Genomic DNA, 20,673 nt, shown 5'->3' with positions numbered 1-20,673 from the left:
CTCCCTTTTTCTTTTAAAAACTATAAATCACTTCCTACTCTTGTTTTCCCAGGAGTCAATTTACACACTGACCGCAGTCTGAGCAGCTAAATTGGCAGTATTGTTTATGCAGCTTTGCGTCATTACAAAGGTTCTAGTGCATAATGAGTGCTATGCCTTCAGCGTTATGGATTATAATTTAGGCATTTGGGGTTGCAAGCCATTCATCCCCCCGGCTTTCCAGCGGTTGAAGGAAATCAACCATACACCCACCATTCACACGGTAATCAATCACACTTATGGTTTTAGTGTAATGTCGGCGAGCAACCGGAATGCTCAGGGTGAGAGTAATTAAAAGGAAAAAAGAGAAGAAAAGAAAGATCAGAGAAACCGACAGGGCAGGGAGGGTGTATTGCGTTTATTTGCTGTGTTGTGGGATTGCCTGCGTCCACACGCTGAGCGTGTAAGTGTGTGTGTAAGTGCGCATGTATGTATGTGAGAGACAGAGTGACGGGGGCGATACAGAGAAGGGAGAGACTACATATCTGATCCACACAGAGAGCTTCCTTTCACAAAAACACTGAAGACTGAACAACTGGATTGCACTGCGCCCAGTGCTCACGACCAATTAAGAGCCAGCGAGTAATTATTGTCTGTAAGGATCCGGATGCGCCCTACTTTACCTGCCATCATATCGGGCTTTTAAGACACACATTTAGATCTTTTATGCTATTCACTCATCATTAAAAAAAGATTTTTAACACGTCGTTTCTGTGGATGAAGCTGGCTGGAGCCTGAGGACGGAGTGCGTCAAGTTAGCGCATGTATCCAACAAGTGGATGCATGTGTTTCATCACGGCAGACAATCCTCGGGACTAAAAAAACACAAGAAATCGATGGATTCATAACCCGCAATTTTATCACAATTGTTGTTTACAGCAGAGACGGAAAACGTGCTAATTAGCTCAGATGTGGAGGTTGTCTGAGCTGATGGTGATGTTTCTATGTGCGCATTTTCTCGGTGTTCTGCACTGCTCCTTTTACTGACTTTGTGTGTTATTCCTTCTAAACATATAACAACTGCAGAGAGGTAAGAGCCCCCCCACACACATTTTCTTGCTCTTCATTCATTGACCAAAAGACATATTGAGGCGGACACGCTGCGGAATCCACGTTTTCCCTTCGCACCCCCAGCCCCTCATCCATGGATTTGCTTTTCCGTCGGTGACTGAGCGGGGAAGTTAGGATCCTCTCTGTAGACATTTCTGTATGACGAGGGCGCAGGTGGTATCCAGAGGTCGCAGCCATGCCGATGCATCCAGTCACCTCCACGCTGATGTACCGGGGGATCTGCACCATCCCTGACATCCTCTCCTACAGCGCGCCGGTGAACCTGCCTGAAGACGAAGTAGAAGGTGAGAATAATGATACCTGCTCACATAGAACTGAATGTTATCAGGACTTGTGAGTATATGGGAGGTGTTACTTTGTGCAGCGGCGGTGTATGTGGCCGCGGTCAGCTCCTGCGGTGGAGTTCCTTTAAACAGACGCGCGGTCAGGACCTTGGACAGCGCTCGGAGAGCTTTGATTTAATACACAAGTATCGAGACTAGAAGTGATTTGGATTTTAAGGGCAGTTTTTATTTTCACAGTTCCCTTTCTTTATCTTGTTATATAAAACAGAATGTGCTACAATCAACCTCATTTTCGATTTTTTGACAGCTAAAAATATGTTTTCAGTCTATTCACATTATTACATCATTATTTTCCATAAGTTCAAAGCAGGATTTCTTAAGAAAGGAATTTTGTTATAAAACGTTGCTCTGTGAGGTTAGTGATGCATTGGCTCGATCTAGTACCAGAAGCTAGGGCTGGAATTCACTGGCCTGTTAAGCCTGGCCACACTGACACTGAATGGTTTAGAGATATTTTATGTATCTTATCCCCACCTTTCCTGAAGATTGTGAAGCATTTGTCCCACATCTGCAAGATTATTAAATTAAGTAACAGGGTAAATCCCATCATTTTTAAAAAAGTTGAATACATCTGAAACATCAGAAAACACAGTTAACATCCACAGCACTAAATATCAACACCAAGAAGCATGCTGAAAAATGACAGCTACACAGGACAATGTGTATTTCAGGATCATGAGAGTGTTTATGCCAGGAGTGCTTGCAATGTGAACCTGTGACATCTGCACATTATCATACAGCAGCTCCTGAGACATGACTGAAGTCCCCAAATGGATGTGATTAGACGAAGTTCTTGTTTTGCTGCAATGTTTTCAGTGTGTTTATGCTGTAAGCTGACATATTAATGCTAAATCATTCGTCCCCTGCACCTCTGATCCTTTCCCCCCCCATAATGATTAAACACACTTTCTTTGAAAAACAAAGGACAAACACATTTCTGACAAATCCGACTCCTTCGCTGGACAGATTCAGAGAGATGAGTGGGCACACAAACCTTTAAAAGTGATGCGGCTTTTCTTGACAGCTGCATTTCATGTATATGTGTGAAGTACAGACAAGCCTGGTCTTGTGAAAAATTTCTGTCTGTGAGTGCTGGAGCACAGACACCATGAAGCAAACTGCTAATGTTACCTGCAGGTGCACACATTTGGAATAACAGAGTTTTGTCTCACATAAACAGGTTTGCATTTGCAATACTTGCAAAGAACAACTTGTAAGCACATAATACGGTTGGCACCTTCACACTGAGGTTGATGTTAATTATGAAAGCTGAGTGGAAGAGGCCAAATATATATTGGTTTTGACTCCCAGAGGGCATTCAAAGGCAGAACAGCCCCAGTGCATTTTGAACAATATCTGTTTCAGAAAACACCAGAAACATCCAGAAAAGCTAAGACACACACACACACATCTCCCTTGTTCATTTAATGCTTATTGCCTTTTTCTTTTCTTTCTTTTTTTTTTGCTTTGAAATCCAAAAAATAAATAAAAGGAAAGAAAGATCAAAGAGATACATGTCAATGCCAAAAGTGATCCTTGCATGATGTTATGCTCTTAATTTAGCATTGCATCACAGTGCTTTATTGTCAAACGTGTGTACTTCAGGTTTCAGAAGTAGCTCTTGACTGTCGAGACTGACAAATCTCAGTTTTCTTTTCACCCCAGCCAACCACTTTACTGTCAGCTCTGGATGCAATAAACAAACAACACTTCATTTTAGCTGCAATTAGTCAAATCCACTTATCTGCCACATGTGTCAGGAGACAAAGTGAGCCATTTGGGTTTTACAGCTCAACTTATAGTGGCAGTTTGATTGGAGAAGGCTGTGGTAATGCACAGTTAACAGCAGCGACAGAGCCTTTTGCAGCTGCTGTGGTGCTGTGTGAGAGATGCCTTAGAGAAAGCGAAAGAGGCAGACTTTTAAGCCAGCGTCAATGAAGGGATTTGAACATTGTTGTTGTTGTCGTTGTCAAGTGACAGCTTCACAGCTTTTCCCACTAGAAAGCACAAAACCAGAATAATATAGAACATGACAAGGCTGAATGGTTTGTTGAATAATAGCAGAAAAAGAATGTGAAATGTTATGTGCCAGTATTGGTGCTTACTTTTAGTTAACTAAATTTTAAATCTATGGAAACAATATTGCTATTACTCTCATTATTGTTTTCAGTGTCGCAGAGATGGAAGACAGTAACGCAAGCTGGAGTTAATTTATTCTGTGCAACCACTGCAGCCCCTAGAAAGTGTATTAGCCAGTATTAACATAGCTTCATTTCATATTTAAGCTGTAGACAGTATATAAAAGATGGGCATAGCTTCTGAGTCCTCTTTCACCCATAAATTGAACAGTAAAGCTTGAAACAGCCTCTGAGTCTAAGAAGTGAAGCCAGTTTCAGTTTTCTGTGAATATAACTTAATGCTCATTTTGTTCATTACTCATATTAGTCACTATGAGATTGTCTGTTATTAAGAAACAACTTCTGTCCTGTTGTTAGTAGGATTAAAAATAGTTTCTGTTTATATTCTTAATCCAAATCTGCTGAGCACCTTCGTCTTCCACACAGCCAGAAAGCCTATGTAAAAGATCTCACATGGAGGTTTCTATGTGACGTAAAGGCTTGTGCATTTTGCACTCAGTCTTATTCCAAAGTTGGAATTTATTACGACTGTTGGAGCAGCTGACAACTGCACAGACTCGCCCTTCTTTTCTAGATGTTGCTGTCAAAAGTAGCAAGAAAGTGAAGAGGAAGAATAAAAGTCGTAGGACCTCTTGCATTAAAAACAGACATACATATTGTATAAAGATGCCACTGCAGTATTGGTGAGTGGTACGCTCCAGATGCCAAACATGATTTTTTTATGTGTGACATATTTTAACACAAAATCACATTTGGGTGATTTATTTATTTTTTAAATGTGCAGCTTATATAACGAATAACAGATAAAAATGTTTTCCTTCTTTATGTAATGACAAATTTTAAGTGAAAGACGAGGAGACAAGATTTTCATTCTGGATCTTAACTGACAATTTATGATCAAAAATAATGCCCAAACCCTAAATATGGATATCTGGAATAATATGGCTACTAGCACTTAAAGGCAATTTTAACAAACTGAACTTCCAGTGATAAAGTATTTCCTAGATTGGAGACACTGCAAATATTAAAAACATAAAAATATATAGTAACATCACATATTTTGATAAAATTTTGACAGCAGTGACGTTTCAGAAATGACTTGTAAATGAGGAACGCATTACCCGAGCGACACTGTGGCTCTTCTCTAGAGAGGGACGAGAATTAGCTGGAAGTGTGAGGTGTCACAATCATCTGCTTGGCCGTCAGAGACTTTGTCAGAAAATGAAATAGCACATTCGCGAATATGTGTATGTGAGCGCATGTAGAGGCATAGGAGGCTAAAGCCCTATTGGCACACATATTCAAGTACTTGATTTTCAATTACTGGCTTGGACACCCAAGGGAATGGACCAGTGGCACCAAACTTTTTGACCAAGAAGGCTGTCAAAGCTATAATTGAAAAAAAAAGAAAAAGCAGCTCTATTTTTTTCTTGTGTGTGTGCGTGCATGTGTGAGTGTGTGTGTGTGTGTGCATGAGAGAAACTTAGAGGTGGTAACATCTACTTTAATGTACAGTAACGTGACCATAATTTGAATTGGACTCCAGATTGTCCATTTCCCCTCCTACACAAGAGGAAAAAAAAAAACCAGTTGGTCATATTACAGGTGCTCAATATAGTTTAGACCTCCTCCACCACTACACACACACACACACACATTTATATATACACACATTTATATATACACACACAGCTCAGTGTCAATATCACTGCAGGTGGAATTAAGTGGGTAGCCCATTTCCACACAGCCTAACAGCAGCACTATTGGAAGTAGCTTCAAAATAGTCCCAAGGCTGAGCTGTAAGCATTTGTATCAGGTCCCAGAGAAAGGCTCATGTAAACAGATGCCAGGAGATGCTGGTACACACGCAAACGATAAGAGAGAAGCAAAATGTTTGCATTTTCTTAGCAAACTTGCGATAATACAGTTTGTTTATTGTTGCAGTTGAAATCTCCTCCGCCTTTTCCCCTGCACTGTTGAAATACACAAGAACATTGAAGGAAACATCTGCTGACACAACTTTTAGTTCCATCTTTTCTTCATTCCCTCTGTTTTATGACCGTGAGGACATCTTTGGAAGGAAATGTGCTTTTGTATCGTTTTTTTTAAATCAGCCCCAAATTTCCTTTATTGCTGACAGACTCTCGGAAGCTTCGCCCCGAAAAAAGGCTCTGGAAAACTAAATGTATTCATCAGTAGTAAATAAATTCGGGCATTAAGGCAAATTAATCCATTTGACATACTTATGCGAACTGCTCAAAAAGCCAAACAAAAGGATAACTCGCCAGTTTTCTAATAACATCATTTTCTGCCTAAAAGCAAGACCATTATAATGGCTATTTATGGAAGGAGTAAATGAATTCATAACAAAAATAACTAAATATCACATTAGCATTATATTCTACATGTCTAGCTACCAGAAGGAAAATGTTAGTGCATATTAGTTTCAGCTATTTCATATGCTTGCAGGTATTATTCCTCAGCACATGCAGCAAAATAAACATAGGAATGTAAGCAGACAGCATTTGACATAATTTGCATAGAATTTACAGTGAATAGACATTGTATACGAAGATTTTAATAAAACCTGTCTTTATTTCTACTTTCACTGTGTTGGTATTAGTATTAAAAAAAGATTCTCTTAATCACCGTTACGGAAACATGCAAGCATATCCCGACCCCAACCTGTCACAGAGCACCAGCAGGGACAAATCTCTCACGGAGCATTTTAAACTCCCCAATTAACCATCTACACAGCAATTGAAATCAGTGCAGCCTACAAAGTTATCTCTCCATTTGTGCACACTTGTGGCAGAGTGAGGGGGCTTTCCTCGTCTCAAGATCAAACACAAATTTGACTGTCGTCTGCACCCCTCCCGCGGCACAGAGCCGAGATGGTGCAAACGGGAAGTGACTGGAACAATGAGACTGAAATCAGTGAGACTGAAAGCTGGATTTAGAGATACTGCATTTTTAGTTTTATTTTATGAGATATCAAAAAATGATGGTGAGAATTTACCACTTGCTTCATATATTTGTGGTTACAACAATATCACTGGCTCAGGTGGCAGAGCAGGTCAGCCACTAATCAGAAAGTCGGTGGTTCGATCCCAGGCTGCCTCCTGGTTGCATGCCAAATATCCTTGGGCAAGATACTAACCCCATGTTTGCCTACTGGTGGTGGTCAGAGGGCCCGGTGGCGCCTGTGTCCGGCAGCCTCGCCTCTGTCAGTGGGCCCCAGGGTGGCTGTGGCTACAATGTAGCTTGCCATCGCCAGTGTGTGGATGTGTGTGTGAATGGGTGAATGACTGAATGTAGTGTAAAGTGCTTTGGGGTCCTTAAGGACTAGAAAAGCGCTATACAAATGCAGGCCATTTATCATTTACTAAAGGGAGCTTTATGTGTTGCTTTGCGCCAGAGAAAAAGACACTCTGCTGGGGGAGAGAGGATGTGAATGTAAAACCTTCCTCAAACAACCAGCGGAGTTTGATTATTTGGATGATGAAACTACTGAAGTCAGCGTTTTTGTGGTAGTGTACAGGACTGACTGCAGAGCTTGTTTACTTCATCAACATGCATTTAGAATATTGAATATTCAGATTCTGTTTATTCAATGAGTTTTCCTCTCAGTACCAGGCATTTAACATTTACTGGGGCTTCTTTTTCAGGTTTTTTAGTCATTCCCTTGGCAGAGTTTTTGTGACTGCAAATCGTTTTGACTGACAGCTACTCAAAAAAACCCACCGACACCACTGTGTTTCTAATGGCATAAACTGCCTGTGAGGCGTTGTTGATGTTTCTGCTCGACTCCTACTGTAGCTGCAGCAGCAACATTGACTCATTTCTTTGCCCTGAGGTGGAGGGTTGACTTCCATTCCTTTGGAAATACTTACATGAATACAAATGAAGATATTTAAAGACACCGGCATCTGCTCGGAAAGACAGAAATTATGCGTATAACGTATTGCTGGTGCAGAATCAGTAGGCGTTGCGGGGGTGTACTTCTGAGGGGTCAACTGAGACCATTTTAAAGCATATATATTGCTAAGAAGATTTGGACATAACAAATGACCAGTGCTGATAGATGAAGATACGTTGGCTCATTTTCAGGAGTGTGGAGTGTGCAAACGATCCAGAAGTGTTTACCAAAACCAAACACTTATTTTTCTCTTCCATTCACGTCAGCTATCGACTGCTATTTGCATGCTCTCTCCTAGGAAGCCAGAATTAGCTCAATTATTGTTCTCGTTCGGGAAAAAAACACCATGTTTTACCCTTAAATTGGATCCCCCTAAAAAACATGGCTTGCATCCTCTTCCACAGATGAATGCTTTCATACCCTCCTGCAGAGGAGATTGTTTTTATCTAAACACTTTCTCTTAAAAAAACATATTAAAAAAATAATTAACAATAAAGTGAATCAAGCTAATAAATTAAGTGCCTTTCTACTGCGGAAACCATCGCTCTTGTACTCACAAATCAAGTCCTTTTCACATCGATACAAGTCTGCCAAACATCAAGCTCAAGCTCAAAAGGGCTTTTGTTGATTAACAAAGAAGAAGGACGCACAGCAGCACAGACTGCTGTAATTTTTCAATTGCTCCAAAATTTGAAAAAAGCCAATAAAGCCAGCAAATTCATTATGAATTTGACTTTTTATGCACGTGGATTTGTGAGTACCAGTGAAGGACGGTGAGATGATGTTGCGTAAGTTTAGAAGAAAGATCAAAAACCTGCAGAAAAATCTTACGGCAAACTCTTTCCCGCCTACTATAAAAAATAATTTACAAAAGGATATATAAAAAACACAAGCAAGACAAAAACATTAAAATAATTAATTTTAGAAGAGAAACCGGTCGGTGGCATTGCAGATGCGTGTCACTTGGCATTGGCCATTAAAGCGCCGTCCTTGTATGTAATCAGGCTGAGGATAATAAATCTCACTTTGTTTTTCTTCCCATCTCTTCTCAGTTCTGCGTAGATGCAGGGTCATCTTACACAGCCTGTAAGACAAACAGGCAGGCAGACAGGACTGGATTTGAAAATGGATTTCAGAAATGTATCACCTGCCTGGATGGAAAAGCTCTACTTGACATAGATGGTGAAAAAGATGTTAACTGAGCCTCAAATGAGCCTCTTCTAAGAGGGCAAAGTGCCCCAGCACCACAGGTGTCACCACAAGGTCACAGACACACACAAAAAAAATCTTAAAGGGTTTGAAAATTGTCTACCAGAAAAATATATGAAGGTTAATTTGATTAAGAGAATTTGGAGTTGAAAAGCAATTTCATATCAGTCCCATAGACAGTACAATGGACTGGCTTTATCTGGAGGTGACTGGCTCACATCTCCATTCAAAACTCTGATGTATTGTTTTCACACTTCTTTGAATAAATCAACAAAATAAGGGGAGATTTTGAGGTATGCAGATATATATTTTTTCTCTGAACAAAACCCCCTCTATGCAATATTTGTGGTGATATGACAAACAAAGCATTTTCCCCAATTTATTACCTAAGCAGAAGACAAGTCTTCATTTCTTTGCATACATCTTTTCTTCATAATGAGGAAAAGAAAAAGTTAAAGTCTTGACACTGACATTTATTATTTTCCTGACCCTTGTTATAGTTTAGTTATTTGACATTTCGATCCCATCAATATCTAAATTCTCAGTTAATCAGTCAGTGTAATCTGGTATGGCATTCTATCACGCCAAAATGGGTTTTGATGAAAAACATGTGCTGCAGACTAACGGGGAATATCATGAAATGCTTTGATTATGGCTGCCTGGTGGCTTCAAGTTAAGTCATTTATTTCCATCTTGATTGATTGCCACAAAGAAGTGAATCCCGCAGACTTTATTACCTGTGAAATGAACTGTGATGAGTTCTGGGAGGTGAAGTGCTTTTTTCTCTGGGGTGATATTCCTTTCCTTTGATGAACAATACACCAAAGGTCTTTATCACACAATAATAGTGGTAGAAAAACAACATCCATAAGTGAGTGTGCACTGTTAGCCTGGTGGAACTGATGGGGGGAGGGGGGGGGGGGGGGGGCTTGAAGTGCTTCTGACGGGTTTTTGTCTTGTGGCTATCGAGACCATCTCAGCTTGGCATCATCTGTGATACTGAAAACTTTATGCTTTGCAAAGAATAAGAGTGAGAGAAGAAAGATGGAAAGATCTCCATGTTTTTTTTTCCTTTTCAGAAAAGAATAACTGAACATCAGACTAAAATTTCACTGCCTGTCACTGGCTACAGTCATTCAAAAAAAGTTTTTCCCTGTGGTCACTTCAGTGCTGCATTGGCAAAGTTAATGCACTTTAAATTTTCTAACAAAGGGTGGAATTTCATTTCAAACCCAAAGACGAGCTTTTCCCTTTACACACACACACACACACACACACACACACACACACACAGTACACAAACTTACACTTCACCATATACTCCTTTCAAATCCCCAAGAGCCTTATTAGAAGCCTGTTATGGTAATATTTAAATCTTTTGGATGTCCAAGTCAGCCCATATCCAGCTAAAGATGGATTAAGGTTGCTATGAGTGTTTAAAAATAGTCACCCAAGGTTTGCACAGACAGAGCAGAGCAGTGTTTTTCTCACAGTGATAAGGTCTCACATAAAGAGTGGGTGTGCTTCAATTACCGATCCAAAGCAGCCCTAAGCAGATGCAGGTCTGAATGAGGCAAAGAGGATCCCTGGCTCTGAAAAACAAGCCCTGGATTAGGTTCACGGATGCGTTGCTGTTACAAAAGCCCTGGCATTAGTCTGCTCTGCTCAAAAAAAACACCCTGTGTAACTGGCAAAAGTTTTAAGTGAAGCTAAATTTATCCTGAAAATGGTTAAAACCAAAACACTCAAAACTCTCAAGTAAATATTTTCATTGTTTAATCTATTTTCTGATATTTTTTTTCTGTCTTAGCACTTTAATATGTTAATATGCTGTGTATTTGGTTAGTATTAAACTATAATGTGTGTGACAGGATAAAAGCAAAAAACAAAGGGGAGGAAACTAGTCTTTATTTTTGGCCCATTTATCTCATATTAGATCTGTAGCATAGCAACTGTTAATATAAATTAATTACATTAATGTTACTTAATTAACTTTTACCTGTCAAAGAAAAAGTCCCAGTGTTGTCATGTTTTTCCCAACATGTAATGTAAAGTGTTAGCCCAATATGGCTTAAAGGAAAACACTGCAGAGAAAGTGGAACTCGCGAGCCTTGTCGAGCCTTTTCCATTTATATGCATGAATAAGCTCCACTTCTAAGTGGTTCCTCACTTTGTTTAGAGCTGTGTACAGACTGTTTAGCAACTCCGTGCTGCTGCAAGGATGCAGCTCAATTCACCGATAAACAGCAGTATACAGGGAGAGTAGTGCAAAAGGGAGTGCACTGCACCTTTCTCTTGTGGGTGTTTTGCTTTAGAAGCTTGGCTCTTTCAGCCGCTGAGCTTAACTTGAGGTTTCATCCTATGTCAGATCACATCACAGGGGACTATGTGGCATTGAATCTGAAGGCCAACAAGCACCTCTGTACATCAAAGCAAATATCACATGCTTTCAGCAAAAATATTCACACTTCCCTGGTGAAGCTATGGTCCCAGAAACAGAGCTGAAGAGGCAGCTTTAAAAAGAAAAAAAATCTATTAAATGATGTATATTAATGAGGCAGAAGCTGAAAATTACATTAGTCGGAATTTAAAAGGCTGAAAGCAAAAATAAAAACTGTTGGGATGCAGTGTAAAACGTAAATAAACACAATTCAATGGTCACTTCCTATGAGCCGGGTTGTGACAACTGGCACACTTGAATGGTTCAAAAAAGTTGGGACAGCGGCGTATTTATTCATGTATAGCATCCCATCTTGTTTTAACAACAGTCTGCAGGATAGTTGTTGGACTTCTAGGAGAGGAATGTTGTGAATTTAGCTGCTCCGCAGTCCTGGGTCTCCTTTGTAGTGTTTTTCATTTTATGATGTGCCAAATGTTTTCAGCTGGTGGAAGGTCTCGAGCGCTTGCAAGCCGGTTCAGCACCCAGACCCTAATAGTTTACGGGGGTATGTGTTGCTCTAAAACCATTCAACATTTATTGTGCTTTTCAATGTGTGTGAGCATCGTCCATAAGCAATAATACACAACCCATACCATCAGATATGCAGGGACCCGATAACATGTCAGGTGTTCTCTTTCCTATTTAGTGAAGAAAATGTGATGTCCATATTTTCCAAATATGGGTGGTGGTTGTAGCTCAGGTGGCAGAGCAGGTCAGCCACTAATCAGGAGGTCGGTGGTTCGATCCCAGGCTGCCTCCTGGCTGCATGCCAAATATCCTTGGGCAAGATACTAACCCCATGTTTGCCTACTGGTGGTGGTCAGAGGGCCCAGTGGCGCCAGTGTCCGGCAGCCTCGCCTCTGTCAGTGTGCCCCAGGGCAGCTGTGGCTACAACGTAGCTTGCCATCACCAGTGTGTGAATGTGTGTGTGAATGGGTGAATGACTGAATGTAGTGTAAAGCGCTTTGGGGTCCGAGGGACTGAGTAAAGCGCTATACAAATGCAGGCCATTTACCATAATTTTAAATTTAGATTTGTCTGACCAAAGAACAGGTTTCCACTTTGCCTCCACTTTTAAATGAGTTCAGCCCAGAAAAGACTGCAGTATTTCTGGATCATATGAACTGTGTTCACATACGATCATTGGTGCACGTGTCCCTGAGTCCATACAGTAACATCACAAAATCATTCCTGCAGTGCCACCTGAGGCCTTGAAGATCACAGGCATCCGATATTAATTTTAGGCTTTGTCTCTTGTGAACAGAAATTTCTAGATTCTAATAGACTATAATGATACTTTAAACTGTTAATGATGCGATATTAACAGTTTATGTTGAAGAACATTGTTTCACACTTTGTAGAAATATATATATATATATATATATATATATATATATATATATATATATATATATATATATATATGTGTGTGTATATATATATATATATATATGTGTGTGTATATATATATATATATATATATATATATATATATATATATATATGCCTTTTATTGTCCCATCCCAGCATTTTGAGATTTGTTACTGCCATCAAATTCAAAATTTCTTAATGCAGAACAGTTTCTCAGTTCATAAATTTGATATGTTCTCTTCATTTATTTACATTTTATGCAGTTTCCATAGTTTTTCTGAGCTGGGATTGAAAAACATGGCATTTTAAAGGGAACTGCTTGTCACTTGTACGGCCTCTGGTCGATTTTTGAACAAGTCAAATTTGACATTAACAAACAACTTTTTCTCATGTTTAAATCCTTAAAATTTATTATGCATATCCTGCTGAGAACCAGCCTATTCATTTATGTTCTCTGTTTTTGGTCTATATCTTTTGACTTATATAAACGACCTTACAAAATCCCGATGTACTAAATAGAGGACATCCTGGGCTTTCAATTGATATTTCATGTGTTCGGGTGGCCTCCAAAGAGGCAGAAAATCCCAAAAAAGTTAATTGGGAAGGTTCTTTTTTCTCAGTTCTCAGGAGGATATGCTGATTTCAGAAAGTTGCTTCCTTATGAATTTTGTTAACAAGTTAAACAAAGGAAAAAAGTGAAAACATGACTAGGTACAAGTGAGTGAATGTAAGGACAAGCTTCTGGCTCGGTAGCTTTCACGATCTTCTGCATCTTCCCATTAAAAATGCCCTCTGGCACTGGTGCCCAGAGACAATGATGCCATTTTAAAGGCTAGTTTAGGAAGTAGAACTTAAGCATTTTGGAACTATTGAGATTTCCAACTTGCTGGTAAAATTGTTGGATTTAGATTTCAATCAAATTACCTAGTTAGGTTTAGGAAGTTATCATTTAGAAGAAAATATACACCCTCATATGACAAATAATGAGCTGCAAGTAAAAGGCCATTCCCAGTGTGTTGGTGCTCAGTTGGGCATATTCTGCATAAATGAGCAATGCCATTATGAAAGCCTGAATCATGAAATAATATTTTGATAAAATTTCTGATGAAATAAAATAAATATAAAATAAATTAAACTATATTAATACTTAAATATAATTTTGCATATAATTTGTATCATTTTTGCTGCATCAGACAATTTATTCCTTAAAAGTCTATTGCACAAATTTTTTTGCCTTTTTGGGGAAAAAGAAATCACACTAATGACGAAGAAGTCTAAAAACTAAAAACCCCCTCACATGTCAAATATGACATATTTGGTTCTAAAGGATTCAGGCTTGTTGTGCCGCGCCAAAATAGTCAAAAACCAACAAATGCAGCTTTGAAGCTAGCAGACACGATTAAGTGAAAAATCAGTTACACCAGCAGAAAACACTGCTCGTAAAAACTGGGTTTTACCTGAGCATTTAAAACCTGTTATACTCGACTTAAACAAGTATTTGTCTCTTTGATTAGTGTGCAGTGCAATTTAATTAATTGATTTTTCTTTTTTTCAAATTATTGTTATAGAGAGAGTGTCTTCTTTACAGTACAGTTAGTACATAATACATATGAATCCAGTCCATTTTGGGCGAAAGAATAAAATTAAAAGGAAAGAATAAAGCTGTATCTTCTGGGTAAAATTACGATATATTGCTATCTCTTTGAGAATTTATTTATCTGGATAGAATGTGGTCAACAATAGAAAAATTAATTATTTTAGAGACTGATTAGTCAGCCTATGGAGATTACACATGGTCTTCTTTACTTCAGAGATTTGTTACTTCATTCAAGTAGCACTCTGGCCTAGTTTCATGTGGAACCGAGTGGTTTTGATAAAATATTTGAACTAACTCTAAATTTTCCAGCTTTATGCTCATGTATCTCACAGGACACGATAATCCATTCATTATATTTCAAGCCTGTACAACACAACAGTTTCAGTATTCTGTAAATGATGTTCGTCACCACATAAAATCATCCTCCAACAGGTTATTTTTAAATAACAAATATAATGATACACTGTAACTACTAATAGTAACACTGCTACTTTGGCCTTTGATCCATGAAAAGGCTTTCATGAAGGAGATCATTTGCAAAAACAGTTTTGGCACCTCATTTGAGAATGTGCTTGCTTCCTGCGAGGCACCAACATGTTTTAGCAGCAAGTGTCTGCTGGAAAGCCCCTCTTTCTAAAGTAAACAGATGGAGCAGGGTCCTCAGGTGGATACTGAGCTATTATTTTTTCTATAAACAATAACATCATACCCAGTGAAGGAAAAAACACAGCTGGAGGCTCTCGGTGATTCAGAATATATCTTCAGTTAGACATTTTGCAGTGGAAATTGATGTCAAAACAGCTGCTGTGAATGTCACCAGACTTGGCTTTATTTGCATATCCAGACGTAATCTGTTGAAAAACATGATTTTTAAGTACCCTTGTCCCCTTCGTGCAGTTTCTTTTCTATCCTATGCATTTACTTGATTGTAACAGGCTATTTCCTGAATTTACTACTATACAGTACAGCACAATTACATGCTCTTTTCTACCATCACTGACATTTTATGGGGGTTTTTTTCTGCTGAGAAATTTGTTGTACTGTCACACTGTCGATGTTACCTTAGGCTTGTCTATTCATTACCCTGCTTCAAATGATGTACACTCGTTTAGCATTAGAGTTCAGTAATTTAACAGCAGCTATCGGCTGCAAGCTGAAAAGTATTTTAAAAACAACATAATTTTATTTTCCTTATCTAGAAAGCTTTTATTGGAACTAAATCATATAATAGAGACAGGTTATGTATTATTTATTAGCAGCATTCACTTATTTTGTTTCCATTATTCATTCCAAACCTACTCCACATTTTTCTCATTTACACACCTAAATTATCTTTGTCTTTACTCTGACCTGATCTAAAACTTCCCCAGACGTGTGGGGAATTTAAATGTTCCCGAATCTTATTACAAAGACCGCATGAGATTTATCATCGGTTGTGAGGGACCAAGCAGCCAAAGCAAAGAGGAAACAGGCAGAAAAGTATCTTCAAAAAGGGTTTTCTTTATTTTAACCCTCAAAAAGTCCAAAATTAACAAAATTCAAAAACATACTTAGCAGGCCCATAAAAGAGGTCAACTAAATATAACTCTACGAAAAGTAATTTCCAGAAACTTAAATAAAACAAAGTGAGACACAACTTAACTCACAAACTGACCTAATTACAAAGACACATGAGGGTAGCTTTTATAATGATTTGGCCAAACCATTTACACACAATAGGGGGGAAAAAAAAAAAAACACACACAGAGAATAACCTAACTAAACCTAAAACACCCCTGCTCCTGGTAAGCCCATGGTTGGTCCTGCTGAGCAGGCATGTTGTTCCCAGAGTCCTCAGCCACGCCTTTTGCCCAGACAGGAAACAGGCACCACCCAAACCCAGGTAACTCAAAGAAAGAGAAACATAATTAATATAACAAAACATTTTAGAAAAACCACACAATGCTACTATGTGCGTGCCTCATAATATCAGTGTTAGGTTTAACCAAATGATTAATGAATAATATTAATGAAGAAAACTGCAAAGTAAACTAATAAAGTGAAAAAATGGACTGATTTACCCCTGTGTGGCTGATGCCATCACATCGGTCTTTAGTGATACATTTCATCTCAAATAAACGAATTACAAATACTGCCAATCTGACATGTGATTTCCTGAGCACTATGTATTGTCTCTGTTTTAAGATTCATCTCCAGCTCTGCTCTTGTGTGCTAATCAGGCATGTAAGACGAGGATGTGACAAGTTTCAAATTGTAGGTGACTCGGTCGTGGATGTTGTTGCATAAATTAAGGGATTCAGTCCCTCGTGAAAGGTAAACAAGTGGAGAATGAAGGGAAATATGCAGTGGGGCAAAGAGGAGCAATTAACTGCTGAAAGATTTCCCATAGTGATTGAACTCAAGGTTTCAAAGTTTAGAAGAAGCTTTCTGCTGACACGAGGTAGTTGCAACACTTAATGCCCTTTGCTGTCGAGTTTGTTAGTCTGTTATGTTTAAAGTGCTGTAAAAATAATGCTAAAAACAAAAGAAAAAAAAAAACACACACATTACTCTGATTTCTTACTGTTGTAGTGTGGATTTCTAGTTGTCTGTGATGGGGTAAAAAAAACAGAGTACCTCAGCCTCAGCTGCACTTAATTTGAACACTATCTGTCATAATGCGGCTGTGTGCAGGCAGGATGAGGACCCAGTCGCAAACTCACGGAGGCAGGAATGAACTCAAAATTCACAGCTTTATTGCTGGAGAGCAAAACCATGCAAACTAAACTGGGAAACTATAACGTAGTACACAGAGAAACACACGGCCATGAATAAGGGAGAACGCGACGCAGAACTGAGGGAGCCGCGGACATAAATACACAGAGGGTTAACGAGGGAAGTGGGGGAACACAGGTGACACTGATAATTATAACGAGACACGGCAGGAGTAAACACAACACTGACGGGAGACTGTCAAAGTAAAACAGGAAGGGCACAGAGGTGCAGACAGGAGGAGAGAGAAAGCACGGGGAGAGCACAGACATAACGGGCTGGGGAAACATGGAAACACAAGGAGGGGGGACGAGGACTCACTGATACACAGAGGGGCACACAGGGGGTAAAGTCACAAGGGGAAATCAAATAAGGAACATCTTAACAGAACAACCTAGGAAACGAGGCATAAATAAGGAACAAAATACAAAACACACGAAAACTACAAATGCTGGGTCAACATGGCCCAGGATCATGACACCATCAAACTAATAATTATTATCATTGTTGTTGTTGTTAATACTGGTCAGTGGAGGTGAGATTTGATATGTTAACATTTTAAAAACATCAAAAGAAATGATTAAAAACTAAGGGACTCATCAGCCCCTACTTGTATGTCATCTACTGCTCTAAACACTAAAAACCTAACAATCTCACGATGGAGGATCCAACAGACTGGGATGGTTTCATTAACCAGCAAAAGGCAGAGATTTTGTACGCCAAAATCATAAAAATCAGAAGAAACTGTAGCTTTTTGATCATATATTTGTATTTGTACAGTGTTAAAGTGGTGGACGATCATGTTAAAATCGTAATATTATATTAAAATTATTTTATAATTACATTTTTAACCTCCTAAGACCCGAACTCTTCGATGGCAGGCATTTTTAATTTCTCTTTGATATTTGGGCATATTGGCACCCAATGAATGTAAAAACAAAGAATTACCAGATTTTTTTTTAACCTAATTTTTGTTCCTGAAAAAAATTAGATCCACATATGAGGATATCTGTTTAAAATTTCAATAGAACAGAGGCAGTATAATGTCCTCGTAAGTGGATATCAGGCCCTTGTAGAGCAAAATTTAGTATTTTGGTCTAGACAAACCAAAATGTGATGTCCACATATGTGGACGCCAGGTCCTAGGAGGTTAAAATAGCAAATATATTAAAAATATTGCATGATGAGGTCATTTTGTGTACACATCATTTCTATGAGCCAAATACTCAAGCTTTGGATTACATGAATCTGCGTGTGATTCATGTAAGAGGGGACGGGATATCCTTGAGACCCACATAGCAAGGAGGTCTGGCCTGGATCTGGTATCAAGCCGGCACTGCTGGCTGACTTCTGGCATGATAAGACGTATGTCATCCAGATATGGGCCAGGTCTGGCATAGATGGCACTGTCTATGTGATGGCATGTGGTTTCGTTCATGTGGCCTAGGCCCATAGAAAACAGGTCTGGCCCAGATCTGGCATCAAGCTGGCACTTCGGACTGACTGGTGTCATGGCAGAGTGTATGTCAACCAGATGTGCGCCATGTCTGGCAATGATAGCACTGTTTATGTGATGGCATGCAATATCTGACTCGATTGTGGTTTGGGTTATGTGGCCTAGGCTCATAGAAAACAGGTCATGGCAGAGTGTATGTCAACCAGATGTATGCCAGGTCTGGCAATGATGGTGCTATTTATGTTCCTATTTTCCTATTTTAGTTAGAAGATCCACATGCCAAATGCAGGTTTGACAGGTTTGTGAGTGTACACTTTATCCATAACCTAGTGAGGTTTACTCATGTTTACTACTGGGTGGCTGTAGCTCAGGCGGTAGAGCAGATCCCCTACTGATCGCAAGGTTAGTGGTTCAATCCCGGGCTCCTCCAGTCTGCATGTCAGATCTGGGCCACCAAAGGGCCATCATTCTTTGCCGTATGTGGGCCATGTGTAAGCACATTGTGTGGGCCAGATCCGGGCCATACCAATTTTGCTATGTGGGGAGGGGATATCCTTACTCTAGTCATACCAGCCAACATATAGTTCAAACCTTATGTATGTGACAGCCAGCCAGTGAGACGATAACTGGCTCAAGGGGGTAGTAAAGCGAGGTTAGCTAAAACAGGTCATTTCAGACAGTGGATGAATTGAATATACCAAGGGATGGTATAAGATTAAGGATTATTCAGAACTGCGATAATACAAAGCTGCAAATAACACAAACAGAAATATAGAATTGGGATTTATAATAAGTCAACCTTCAATGATAAATGAATAATAAAAGACCTCTGTTCTAGTTTCAGTTTTCACAGTGAAAACATAAACTGAAATGCAGCTCTCCAATGAAAAGATTTAAATTGTCAAAAGAGAAAATAAACCAATGAACACTGATTTTAGGCCAAGAAACTCTGAGCTATAGTGACAACTATTCTTAGTAATACTGAAAAAATAACTAGACAGCTTGGGGACTCGAAGCTCTACGTACAAAAAGAGGAAGGGAAAGTATTTTAAGCAATGCTTATTCCCATGATGTATCTTGATAAGATCTCATTGTTAGACTATCCCTGCCTCATAAAAGCCCATGCTGTTCAAACTACAGCCTGAAATGCAGACTGGCTGTTATCAATTTGTAGTCTCATGATTCAAGGTATTGATTTTATAAGTTTTTTTTTTGTCTCATCGGTAAGCTCCTCCTCCACAGAAACAGCTCCAACCATACTACAATTGAGGTTTGGTTTTAATGTGACTTGAATTTGTAGTTTTTCTTCAACTGATGACAGAGAGTGCATACATTTGGATACAAACTGTAACTGATCATTTGTTAAGATACTTAATAACAAAACAGACTCAAATACAAAAAAGCCACACATCCAACAGATGTTTTCAATTTGGACTGCCAAATGTTTTGACACAAACATCTCAAGTCTCTTTGGACCCCACAATAATTAGATTTCTAACAAAATGATAAGTATGTGTTTGTGCTGTGGAGCTAGTTTAAAATCAGCTCATCGCTTTTACTGTAGCAATTCCTTCACATTACAGTGAGTGATTTTATTTCATCTGATGATGCCATTCCTTACACAGACAAGTTTTACTGTATTTTTGAGTTGCTGGTCCATTGGTAGTTTCCAATCTCATTTCAACCAGACTGTCATTTATTAAAGAATTGACAGAAAGCATTTACCAGAATGTCTCTGTTTTCCCTCTCAGTGTGGCAGAATTAGACACTATTTTTAGATAGTAAAAAAAAAACTTCTGTTATTTAATAAGTTTAAATCATCCCTATCAAAATACAAGGCAGAGACTACTGCCCTTACAGTTTGTTCTGATCTCATTGGGTTGTGTTCAAGGTTTTTTTTTTTTGGTTTTTTTTTGTTGACTCTCTTTTGGCAGTTAACTTGTGTTCTCCTGAGCTGCCAACCCCCATATAACTATGACTCAAGCAGTGATGCAGCATAACAAATGTGTCTTTGGTGTGTGGAAAATGTCCCACTTTCATATCCTCGTTTGCCGTAAGACTTCATCTTGTTTGTGTGTGTGTTTGTGTGTGTGTGTCTTCTTCTGCAGAGATCCGTGAGGCCTTCAAAGTCTTTGACCGCGATGGGAATGGGTTCATCTCAAAGCAGGAGCTGGGCATGGCCATGCGTTCCCTTGGCTACATGCCAAATGAGGTGGAGTTGGAAGTCATCATCCAGAGACTGGACATGGATGGTGAGGCCAGCAAACAGATTGGATTTTACTATTTTAAATCACAGAAGCGCAGATGCTTTGTTCTGCTTTTGCCCACAAAACTAGAC

General features: G+C 39.1%; 1 protein-coding gene across 1 annotated transcript in view; it reads left to right on the top strand.

The window, feature by feature from the left end:
* Positions 1-514: 514 nt before the first annotated feature.
* The window catches only part of cabp7a (calcium binding protein 7a), a 28,278-nt gene continuing 8,119 nt past the window's right edge, over positions 515-20,673 (top strand). The window contains exons 1-2 of the mRNA XM_006803853.2: positions 515-1,394; positions 20,444-20,587. Of these exons, the coding sequence (XP_006803916.1) occupies positions 1,286-1,394; positions 20,444-20,587 (253 nt within the window). The 5' untranslated portion in view covers positions 515-1,285. The remainder of the gene's footprint in view (positions 1,395-20,443; positions 20,588-20,673) is intronic.

Source organism: Neolamprologus brichardi, chromosome 12 (assembly GCF_056152115.1).
Source record: "Neolamprologus brichardi isolate AB-2024 chromosome 12, ASM5615211v1, whole genome shotgun sequence".
Lineage (NCBI taxonomy): Eukaryota > Metazoa > Chordata > Actinopteri > Cichliformes > Cichlidae > Neolamprologus > Neolamprologus brichardi.
This window is presented reverse-complemented; position numbering and strand designations above follow the sequence as displayed.